The 11,743-nt window shown below is 45.8% G+C and overlaps 2 protein-coding genes across 2 annotated transcripts; both read left to right on the top strand.

The window, feature by feature from the left end:
• LOC8069930 lies at positions 562–4,042 on the top strand. Its single transcript, XM_002453216.2, has 7 exons — positions 562–825; positions 920–1,010; positions 1,780–2,808; positions 2,918–2,980; positions 3,057–3,277; positions 3,451–3,554; positions 3,669–4,042. Exons 1-7 carry the CDS (start codon positions 760–762, stop codon positions 3,784–3,786), a joined length of 1,692 nt encoding a protein of 563 aa, XP_002453261.1. The 5' UTR covers positions 562–759; the 3' UTR covers positions 3,787–4,042.
• Positions 5,068–11,363, top strand: LOC8069928 (pentatricopeptide repeat-containing protein At2g17140). Its single transcript, XM_002453215.2, has 8 exons — positions 5,068–7,568; positions 7,804–7,933; positions 8,658–8,785; positions 9,371–9,453; positions 9,550–9,620; positions 10,091–10,250; positions 10,375–10,537; positions 10,614–11,363. The coding sequence occupies exons 1-2, from the start codon at positions 5,098–5,100 to the stop codon at positions 7,931–7,933; spliced, it is 2,601 nt and encodes an 866-aa protein (XP_002453260.1). The 5' UTR covers positions 5,068–5,097; the 3' UTR covers positions 8,658–8,785; positions 9,371–9,453; positions 9,550–9,620; positions 10,091–10,250; positions 10,375–10,537; positions 10,614–11,363.

Below are 11,743 nucleotides of genomic sequence, written 5' to 3'. Positions count from 1 at the left end.
ATTTTTTGAACTAAACAAGGCCCTAATTTTACATGTATCATAGCTTCTTGTTGAGACTGTTAATTTATGTATGCCTCCGTCAGAGGTGCTCTAAAACGACTCTTTTTTTAGATGAAATGAGTGCATAAGATGCCAGACCCATAACATAGAGTTGATACATATACTATACCTATCTACTAAAAAAACATATGAATCGGTACATCTCTATGATTTCCTTTTTGTTAGTGAAAGGACAACCAGCCCCACGCACAATTTGAACTCACTCGAGAACACAACACCAGAGCTACACAGATCTCAGCACTCAGTCTTTGAAATCTCCCACCACCAAATTCAAATCCTCGCTTTGCCGGGGCTTCCACGGAGACAACTCAGACGACTCGAGCCCGTCCGTCGTCCCTCGTCCGCTCCCGTATTTAAACGCCCACGAACGAACCGAGCCCCACATGCCCGCCGCAGCCGCGCGGCGCGTGCGCCATCCGAAACAGCCGCGCCCACCTCCACTCGAATTCAAAATCAAAAAAGAAATAAACCCGGCAGCCATAAATCCCCCACGCGATCCCCTCCCGTCCCAATCCCCACTCCCCACCCCACGCATCTCCATTTCAAAACCGCGCAGGACCTTCGCGTCTCTTCCTCCCTCCCTCCCCCGCTCTGCTCCGCTCCGCTCCTCTCCGCTCCAAAACCCTAGGCGGCGCCCGCCCGGAGCCCGGATCCCGCGTCCCGCTCCCCCGGCGCCTCCGCCCGTCGCCTGCTCCCCCGATGGACCCCGCGGGGCCGCGCGTGGGCACGGATCCCACCGGATCGGGAGCCGCGCCGCCGCGCGAGGTCGGTGGGCCCGCCCGCCCCACGCTCTGCTCGCTCGGTCCTTGCTCTGGGGGCTTCGGATGCGCTGACGCCGTCTCCGTGGCTGTTCGTGCAGGAATTGGACGGGAGAGGAAGAGGAGGAGCGTGCAGCGGCGCCGCAGCGGTGGAGGGGAGCGCGTCGCGGCTGGCGGGCGCTGGATTAGGAGGTGAGGCCACCGCATTTCGTGATGTTTCTCGCGCTTTCGCCCCGACCCCATGGCCATGCTTTTAAATCGAAATGAACTGGAGGAGAATCTGGTGTCGTTGGTTGGGGCTGTCGTTGTTCCTGAATTCTAAGCAGCTCCGCGCTCGCTAGTAGCACGACAATTCGAGAATGTCACGGTGCGGTGCCATAGTGCTGTGTGCGACAGATCTAAGCACGCTAGCACACCCACGTTTTCCTCTAGAATTTTCGTGAATCTGTAGCTGGTTCTGTTGGCTGTAGCTTCCATCTAGCGTGGTTAGAAGTGAACACCATGGACTCACGCCTTTCCAGTGGCAAGACATTATAATTTTCAGTACTTAGATGTGTAAGATGCATGCTTCGGAGAATTGTGTTTTTACAATTTGATTTGCTGTCTTACAAGCAGCCAAGGTCTGGCTGGAGTTACCGGTGACTCTATTAAGATTCTTCCCAATTTTATCTCTACAAGACTGGTTACATGCTCTGCAGCACCTCAATAAGACGAAATTTATTTGCAGCACACTCGTTTTAGCAGCTCAACAGTAATTAAGAACAACTCACGTCTATTATTACATACTATTCAAGTTTCAACTAGTAAGAGCTCGGTCTACACTGACAGTATTGGAACACTGTTTGTGCACTGTCCGTGTCATAATATCTCTATGATTCAAATTTGAAATGGAAAATTCTTGTTTCTTTTGTCTGCTAAGTCATTTTTTTTTACTTTGTGTTTAAATAACCTCATCCTGTAGATCCGAGGGCTGGAATTCTGGAATCTTTGGTTCAAGCTGAAGCATATTTGCACACATATACCATGGATGTTCCTCAGTTGACTGCTGAAGGTGCCACACAATGTGGAGATAGAGTGTCTTTATTGCCCCAGACTGGGGCACTTCAGTCAGTAACTCCTTGTCTGACCTTGGGCCGCGATTCCAATGCAACATCAATGGAGAAGTTGCATGGTAATGAGTCCTTGCCATTTGGTAAGGAGAACATCAGAAAAGATCTCCAACCTAAACCTGATCCAGAACATGTTGATAATAGGATGAGTGTTGCACGTCTTGGGTTGGACCTTAACACAGCAGATAGTTCTGATGCAGCAGAGCTTAACCCTTTCTTCCCTTACAAGAAGCTGGGGCAGTTGAAAGTCAGTGGTCCATCAGAATGTGGCAGCACTACTGGTGCTACAGAAGAAAGCGAGTCGCACAGAAAGTGGAGAGAAATGAAGCAGAATGGCTTTCTTTCTTCGTCTCATGGAAATGCAATGGTGCCTAGGCCACGTGGTCGACCCCCCAAAAGGAAAAGGGATGATGAATTCAAAAAGAGCACTTCTACACAGCATGGCCAGGCTAATAAGTCTATGAAGGTTGCTGCTCCTAGTGGCCTATTATCTGGGCTAAACCCTGGAATCATTAACCATGTGAGAAATAGCAAGCAGGTGTACTCCATAATAAAGGCTATGGTACACTCTGAGAGGCTTCAGAATGAGAACCAGCCTGCCTTTACTAGTCAAACAGGTGAAAGAGGGAGAGATGTTAGTGAGAGAATTCAGGATCAGAAATATGGTAGTGGTTTCATGAAGTGCCATTCGTTGATGAAAGATAATAATGTGGTGTTTCACCAAACACTGCCTACCACATTGCATTTCCTTCCACAGGATGGTGATAGTCTCAAACTGCAACTCTCATCAGCAGTCACTATGTCTTCAGATAGGACCTGCAGTACGTCGGCTGATGATCCAGCATCTAATCATGATTACATGACTGTACTGTCAGTAAAAGGTATCCTTCCTTGCTTATTTAACATAACAAACCATTTTGTGTAAATTTGCACTGGGTACTACTTCTGGAAATGTCTGTATCATAGTTTTCTTTCTACTCTGATGATCAGCGGCCAGTGTTGCTTCTCAGTGGTTGGAATTACTGCACCAGGACATCAGGGGACGCCTTGCTGGTATAATTATGAAATCTGACGTAAATGAGAAGTATTCATGCATTGTACTCAATACATTTTTTTGTTTCTCTTGAAGCTTTAAAACGCAGCAGGAAGAGAGTCAGAAATGCTCTTCGCACGGAACTGCCATACCTAATGTCGACAGAATTTCCATCTAATCAAGAGAATGAATCATCGATTGCAAATACTTCTGAGGCTGGATGTACTGAAAAAGCAGTTTCAGAAGCGCATGTGGCACGATGGAGGTCTCTGTTTGTCCAGATGGACAGAACACTTCAGGAGGAAGGGAAACAACTGGTGAGTTTCCTGTTTGGATTAGTTTGTGTTATTGGAAAGGACTATGCCATCTGTCATTGTTCGTGTTGGTATATAACTCTTCATATTGCTTGTATAAGATGCATTGCGTTTATGCTCATAGAGTGTATATACACGATACACCAGAGTACCTGACTGCCTAATACTTCGTGCAGGAGAACCGGTTGAAGCAAGTGCAAGAAATGCAATTGAATTGTGATAAAGGCCTCAAACACATGACCTGTGAAGCTCCTCTGCTAGGACCCATGGCTGAACTATGGTTAGTCATCATGACATTTGACCAAAAATGGTTTACCTTCTCTTTTTTATTCATTCCATTCCACTTAATGCTTGAGAAAATGTCTAACTGAAATATGTCAACATGTCTCTTCAGGAAGCTGAACAACCCAGATAATTCTGAGAGTGAGTGGGCGGTGCAAGCCGCTGCTGCATCAATCTACTCGACCTGCAACATGGTCATGAGAGCGGAGAACAACGTGCCTTGCTTCTGATCTCACACTTATAGTTTAGTTTCTTGCTTTGCTGATTTTTACCTCAAAATTAGGTTTCCTTTCTTACCTTTAGCCTTTGTGAATTGTGATCCCTTGTCCATTACAGTAGTGGCGAGTGATGTAACAAGAAACTTGTGATGTATGTTGTCCCCCAGCCTACAATTTCACAGGCACGTGAAATAACACATTCTTTTCATGGAGTTCAGAATCTTCAGATCCTACCGTTTTGGTTCGGTTGTCAAATGTTGAACTGGCACGGTCGATGTTCTGATTGGATGATTACATGAGTATTTTCTTTCTTTCCACCTTTTCGGATAGGGTCTTTCGGTTGGCTTTCCTGTGAATAAGAATAGTTGGGCGCCGTGAATCCCCGCCAATGCGATCAACATTACAGATGGACAAATCTGTTTGGAAACATTGCTCTAGAAAAATTTGAAGACGCTCAATTTATTTACGAATTTAAATCTAAATTGTGACAATTGTTTATACTCCATCCGTCCCTAAATACTGCTATTTCTAGGAGAAAATTTTGTCCACAAATACTGTTATTTCTACTAGCATACTCAGTCCACTAGCTCATTTAATTTCTCTTCGGAACTTCCGTGGTCTACCGACCCATTTAATTTCTTCTAGGGAGTAGTACTTTGGCGCATGGTAATTGTTTGAGTCTATTTACTTGGCATTAAATGCAGCTCGTAGGAACCAGAGAACCATGACTTAACGTGCATGATTAAATGGTGGAACCCAAATTAATTAAGGGTAGAATGGTCTTTTGTTTGCCACACTAAAGTTGTATGAAATCTGCTAGAAATAGCAGTGTTTGGGGACGGAAGGAGTATATTATATGGTACTCTTTTTGTTCTAAAATATACACATTTTGTTTTTCTAGACACAATAGAGGTTTATAGAAATTCTACCGTAATAAACTAGGAAAAAAAATCTAAAGCAGCAGAACAATAATTTGGAAGGTGGGAGTATACATCCTATTGACCCATCCTCTATGTTTTTAGAACCTCCGCTATTTTCATGGCTATCTCTAGAAGGGATTGGCAATTTGGCATTTGAGTGAGGTGTACTTGTGAAGACTTGAACATCTTCATCAGTCTGATTAAACACAAGCAGCCTGCCAGTATAAATGAAAACCAAACGAAAACGGGAAGGTAAAAAAAAAAAAAACTCGGAGCAGATCACTAGCATTCCGGCCCCACCTGGCAGTGTCAGTGGACCGGGCGGTTGACCCCACCGGGCAGCCAGCCCGGGCCGGTTTAAACCTATCGGGCGCTGCGCACCCCCGCCGGCCGCCACCCTCCCATGTCCTCCTCCCCTTCCGCCGCCAACCTGCTCGCGCTCCTCCGCCGCAACGCCGCCTCCCCGGCCGTCGCGCTCCGACTCTTCCTCCACCTTTCCTCCGCGGCCTGCCCTCCTCCGCCGCGCTCCACGTCGTTCCTCGCCCGCCTCGTCGCCGAACACCCCGCCGCCGACGCGCTCCTCCCGCTCCTCCACCGCCACATCCTCTCCTTCCCTGATCCCTCCCCCCACCTCCTCGCGCTCCTCTCCTGCTCCGACGTCCTCCCGCTGCGCCTCGCCATCCCCGCCTTCCGCTCCCTCCGCGCGCTCACGTCCGCGCCGCCGCCGACCACCCCCGTCTACAACCGCCTCATTCTCGCCGCGCTCCGCGAGTCCCGCCTCGACCTTGTCGAGGCGCTCTACAAGGACCTGCTCCTCTCCGGCGCCCAGCCGGACGTCTTCACTCGCAACCTCCTGCTCCAGGCGCTCTGTGACGCCGGCCGCATGGAGCTCGCCCAGAGGGTGTTTGACGCAATGCCCGCCAGGAATGAGTTCAGTTTTGGGATCCTGGCGCGAGGGTACTGCCGTGCGGGGAGGAGCATTGATGCTCTTAAGGTACTCGACGGAATGCCGAGCATGAACCTGGTGGTTTGCAACACGGTGGTCGCAGGGTTCTGCAAGGAGGGCCTGGTGGAGGAGGCTGAGAGGCTGGTGGAAAGGATGCGTGTGCAAGGGCTGGCACCAAACGTTGTCACGTTCAATGCAAGGATCTCTGCACTCTGCAAGGCTGGGCGGGTGCTGGACGCTTACAGGATATTCCAGGACATGCAGGAGGATTGGCAGCATGGGTTGCCGAGGCCTGATCAGGTGACTTTTGACGTAATGTTGAGTGGGTTCTGTGATGCTGGGTTTGTTGATGAGGCACGGGTTCTGGTGGATATTATGAGGTGTGGTGGTTTCCTGAGGAGGGTTGAGAGCTACAACCGCTGGTTATCAGGGTTGGTGAGGAATGGGAGGGTCGGCGAAGCGCAGGAGCTTCTTAGAGAGATGGCACATGAAGGAATCCAACCTAATAGCTACACGTACAATATTATTGTCTCTGGGTTGTGCAAGGAGGGCAAGGCGTTTGATGCGAGGAGAGTAGAGAATTTCATTAGGAGCGGTGTGATGTCCCCAGATGTTGTGACTTACACTAGTTTGCTCCATGCCTATTGCTCAAAGGGCAACATTGCTGCTGCCAACAGGATTCTTGATGAGATGGCACAGAAAGGGTGCGCACCAAATTCATTTACTTACAATGTTCTGCTGCAGAGTCTGTGGAGAGCTGGTAGGACCACAGAGGCAGAGCGGTTGTTAGAGAGAATGAATGAGAAAGGATACAGTTTGGATACAGCAGGCTGCAATATCATTATTGATGGATTATGCAGGAATAGTAGATTAGATGTTGCTATGGATATTGTTGATGGGATGTGGGAAGAAGGAAGTGGAGCTCTTGGCCGACTGGGGAATTCATTCCTTAGTGTAGTTAGTGATTCTTCCATCAGCCAAAGATGTCTTCCTGATCAGATCACATATTCTATTTTGATTAGTGCATTGTGCAAAGAAGGCCGGTTTGATGAAGCCAAGAAGAAATTACTTGAGATGATAGTGAAAGATATTTCCCCTGATTCAGTTATATATGACACTTTTATTCACGGGTATTGTAAGCATGGAAAGACCTCTTTGGCTATTAAGGTTCTGAGGGACATGGAAAAGAAAGGTTGCAACCCAAGCACAAGGACATACAACTTGTTGATTCGGGGATTTGAAGAAAAACATAAATCAGAAGAAATCATGAAACTGATGAGTGAAATGAAGGAGAAAGGAATTTCTCCTAATGTGATGACCTACAATAGCTTGATAAAGTCTTTTTGTCAACAAGGGATGGTTAACAAGGCCATGCCTCTTTTGGATGAAATGCTACAAAATGAATTAGTTCCTAATATAACTTCTTTTGACTTGTTGATCAAGGCTTATTGCAAGATTACAGATTTCCCTTCAGCGCAGATGGTTTTTGATGCTGCTTTGAGAACATGTGGGCAGAAGGAAGTGCTGTATTGCTTAATGTGCACTGAACTCACAACGTATGGTAAATGGATTGAAGCCAAGAACATTCTAGAAATGGCACTTGAAATGAGGGTCTCTATCCAGAGTTTCCCATATAAGCAGATAATTTCTGGGCTCTGTGAAGTTGGGGAGGTGGATCATGCACATAGCCTTCTCAAGTTGTTAATAGCTAAACGACATTTGTTTGATCCAGCAGCATTCATGCCAGTGATAGATGCATTAGGTGATAGGGGAAAGAAACAGGATGTTGATATGCTGTCAGCAAAAATGATGGAAATGGCCGACCGTAATGATGGTCTTGGAACTGATTCTGGTAAGATTACCCCTGGAAGCTGTAAGCATGAGCATGACAGGAATGGTGAAAGTGATTGGCGTACTCTTTTGCACAGGTACCATCATGATCAGCTTCCTTTTGAGATTTTTCTTTTGTTTATTTGATTTCATATTTCTGCAACACTTAGTGTATTACTTACTTTTTCAAATTTGAATAGGATATGACGTCAAAGAATATATACTGAGAATTAACAAAGACAAACTATTCTAGCAAGAAAATTAGTTCTTCACGTTTTTCTTTTGTTTCTTGTACTTGAGCTCCAGTTATTGACTGCAATTGTGGATTTGCAGAGATGACAGTGCCCGCACGATTATGAAAATTACAAAGAGAGTTCGGACAGGATGGGGTCAAAGAGGCAATGTATATGAGCATAAGCAGCAACAGAATGATGGCTTTTATGTTGTTGAAAACACTGGTTAAGTAAGTCACTCTTTACCCTTGACAATAGACATGCATGGAAATTCTTCGAGCTTTGTTGTAACTAGCTCGGGTTGGAAACTTCCAAATGGTTAGCTGATCGTATGAAGTCAATCGGAGCACATGTATGCTCAGTGTAATTTGGTGTCAGATATACCCTTTTACACTCTGGAGTGTACAAAAAAATAGGCATCATCTTGGACATTGACCTTTGTCTTGGAAACATGGTTTGGTCACCAAATTAATTTTGCATTGTACTATAAAGTATTTTCAAGAAAAAAGGTACTTTTATGTTTTTAGTATGACTGATCTCAACATTCATAATGTTCTCTTAGTTGAAGTTATCGTAATTTGCTTGTATGAAACATGAAATGATATGGTTCTGTACTGGGAGAGGGTACCATCTAGGCAGAGACGCCTTCACTGGTGATCTTTGTTTGGTTTAGGGTTGTCTTCTCAAATAATTTGAGGATGATGTGATGATATGGTCAGTTTGGATGAGTATAAACATGCCCCTGGGCCCTGGCAAAGTGTTTATTTAATTGCAGAGTCTGCTAAATTACATTATCTAATCTAATTACTAAGTTGGCCTGAATAATCCATTGACATGCCATGGATCTGCAATTTTATGATTGACTTGGAATGTTTGCTTATATGACAATAGTTTTTACATTATTGTTGCATAGAATTGGATAACCATGTGGCATGCATTTTTTTTATTGTGCAGGTGTTATGTGATCTTATCAAACTGTTTAAGTACTGCAGCGCTATAATTTTGTGCTGCCATCTCAGACAGAGCTTTTGTTCTATCATGAATTCTTCATCACTGTTGGGAGCTCAGCTTATATATATCTGGTAAGTTTATGGCTATCTGGACTTCATCCTTCAGGAAAGAAGTGCATTAGTTGTTGGTACTCACTACTGAGTACTGACTTGGCCAGTCAGCATTCTTTTTTGGGTGCGAATTACACAAGTACAGTCAAAGATCATATTTCTCCAGTCACTTTTTTTTAGCATGTTAGTTTATGTGTACTCAGAAGAATTAGCGATTACATTCACATAAGTTTGTCACTTTAGATCATCGTTTGTGTTTTTATAATCTTTTTCTAAAGGTTGCCTTTTCAATTCTTCAGCGTCTGCATACCAAACTTTCACATGTTATTTGAATTGATGCCAGGCTATATGTGGATTAGCTTTACCGGTTTAGGCCTCTATTGATCATCAGACATTAAATCTCTGCATGCCATTTGAATTGATGCTAGGCTACATATAGATTAGTTTTGCCGGTTTAGGCCTCTATTGACCATCAGACATTAAATCTCTGCAGTATTCTGAAATGTGAATGGTTGCGCTTTTGAAAAATGTACATAGAAAAGTTCCATCCGTGCAGCCTAAGTTCATTGTGTCTGAACGATTCATTTCTTGCTCATTGGTGCACAGAGATTCGCTGTTGAACTAAATGAAAGGATAAATGCTGTACAGAGCTGCACACCCCATTGATGTTGTGCCAGATCAGGAATTCGGTGCGTATCACTGACCTAATTTGAGGCACCAGTAATTTTCTTTTGTATATTATTCCTTTCTTAGACTTTCATACCAATTATGTGAGCTGTTGACAGGTAAATGCAGATAAATGGACTTACTATGATGAAAAGTACAACTCACGCTATTTACACCAGGAAGCAGCAGGGTAGGCCACAGAGATATTTCTAGTGCTACTCTTTCCACTCTTTTATAACTAGACTCGGTCTCCCTGGTGCCATCTACCCCAGTCCCAATCCAATCCACCGGATAGGCTGCTTTGTTCCCTTCCCTTTCTTATAGGTACGGAACCTTATTCTGTGGTAGCTTGGCACGGTTTTCTGTGTTTTTGCCCATCAGCTACACACTGCTAGTCTTTCTTATCAATGAAGTCGGCACTAGGTGTACTACTACTTTAGTTCGATACTTGTGATCCATGCGGTAGCTTGTTAGTTTGTGAGAAATAAACAACTCAACTTCTCTAGGTCTTCTCCTCGTGGTATGGCTGCTAATGCCTCGGCCGCTTATTGCTGGGCTCAGATTCCAGGACCATCTAAAGACCACAAACCAACTTCTTTTCCACCTCTCCTACGACTTTTCTACAATTAGCTATGCTTACACGTGCTTGCTTGGCCGTAGGAGAAGCCTCAAGAAGGCAAAGGACGACGGGGAACACGAGCTCGGCAGATTTGGGCATGGAAATTGCTGGGCTCCCTCCTGACATCCTTGTGGAGGTGACGGCTAACATCGCGACAAGGTCTTCGACTCCCCTCGATGACATCGTCAACCTCAGGCGATCGTAAGCCATCCCATTTCTGAATTCTGATATTCTCTTTGCTTCTGTCTGCTTGGCTGCTGCCATTGCCATGAGAAATACAGTGACCTAATCTTGAGTTGGTGCGCATGCGTGGCTGCATGTGAAGGTGTAAGCTGTTCCGCGATGCGACGGCGGCGAGGAAGGTCGGGCGGTGCATGGCCGTTCAGAGAGAGTGGAGGCTGCACTGGTGGGACAAGACGAGGTTCCTGTCCGTGCTTCGGCGGTGCGCGGCGAGCGGCAACCCTGAGGCATCCTACATCCTCGGACTGGTAACGTTTGGAGCACAAATTCAAGCAGAGAATTGCATCGGTAGCGTGTACTGAATGTTAGCTTCTCATCTGCCAGGAGTTGTTCTGCAACCGGAGGAGAAAAGCCAGCGCGCTCCGGCACCTCCGCTGCGCCATGGAGCATGGCCACGCCGCGGCAGCCTACATGATCGGGATGATCATGTTGCACCAGTCGCGCTCGCCGGGCGGCACCGAGCAGGCGCTGGAATGCCTGGACCGCTTGTCTGCGTCTGCGTCCGCCGGCACCTGGACAAGGCGCAGGGTCGCCTCCGTTCGCAGGGAGGCCTTGTCGGTCATGCGAAGGCTGACGATGCGTCGGTGGAGGATGGCCGAGCCTCCCACGCCCTGCTCGAATCCGTGGTGCGGCAAGGCAGAGACGGGGTCGGTGGAGGCCTGGGACGACGGCGACGACGAGGAGAGGAGGTTTTGTAGCCGGACGTGTTGGTGGAAACACGAGTATTGTAAGTTCATTCAGAAGATTTGAGATCGTGTACCATGGATATTTAGGATGGAGAGAGTATTGTTATCAATGGTTCAAGTTTTTTCTTCTTTCTTTCGATCAATACCACAGGCAGCTTGCTCCTCAAAAGGAGGATTAAAAGGTCTCGAACAGAGAGAGAGAGAGAGTACTTGCAAGGCACGCTGCATGTGTCACCTTGGCAGAACTGTTCGCTAATTTGTTGTAAGAAAAAAAATACTGCTGAACAACTGATAAACTCAAGCGAACACATGAAGTAGCCACCTAAAATGCCCTTGAGGACTTTTTCCCCTTTTGAAAGGAAGAGTCACAGTACAGCAATTTGAGTGAGATCATTCCAGTTAAAGTTTTGCGGAGCCATCTTATTAGCATCTTCACCAATTTTTTAATAATCTATCTCGAGATATATATATTGGGTAGCCTAATATTATTTTGGTGGATATTGAAGGAGTTGTTGCAATACCTTAGTGTGTCTCCCCCAATATCCATATAGAAGCTGGATCCTAAGGATAGTTGGAAAGATACTGAAAAGTGGTAATTGAGATTAGGCAATGTAACTCTCTCTTTATTTGAAAGGAAATGAGGAAAATATTGGTGGAAAAAAGGTATATTTGAGGAGAGATGAGAACAATATTAGTGACAAAAAAAAGAGAGAAATATTAGGAACCGTTGGAGAAAAAAATAGTTGTCGTAGGAAGTTGATATAATAA

The sequence above is a fragment of the Sorghum bicolor genome, chromosome 4 (assembly GCF_000003195.3).
Source record: "Sorghum bicolor cultivar BTx623 chromosome 4, Sorghum_bicolor_NCBIv3, whole genome shotgun sequence".
NCBI classification, from domain to species: Eukaryota; Viridiplantae; Streptophyta; class Magnoliopsida; order Poales; family Poaceae; genus Sorghum; species Sorghum bicolor.
This window is presented reverse-complemented; position numbering and strand designations above follow the sequence as displayed.

What these genes read in the sequence shown, in the direction of transcription:
- LOC8069930 (XM_002453216.2), top strand. Translation starts at nt 760, where the DNA reads ATGGACCCCGCGGGGCCGCGCGTGGGCACGGATCCCACCGGATCGGGA. An exon ending in GAGCCGCGCCGCCGCGCGAG is followed by an intron (nt 826 to 919) that starts GTCGGTGGGCCC and finishes CTGTTCGTGCAG; the next exon opens with GAATTGGACGGGAGAGGAAG. An exon ending in GACTGTACTGTCAGTAAAAG is followed by an intron (nt 2,809 to 2,917) that starts GTATCCTTCCTT and finishes TCTGATGATCAG; the next exon opens with CGGCCAGTGTTGCTTCTCAG.
- LOC8069928 (XM_002453215.2), top strand. Translation starts at nt 5,098, where the DNA reads ATGTCCTCCTCCCCTTCCGCCGCCAACCTGCTCGCGCTCCTCCGCCGC. An exon ending in TGGCGTACTCTTTTGCACAG is followed by an intron (nt 7,569 to 7,803) that starts GTACCATCATGA and finishes GTGGATTTGCAG; the next exon opens with AGATGACAGTGCCCGCACGA.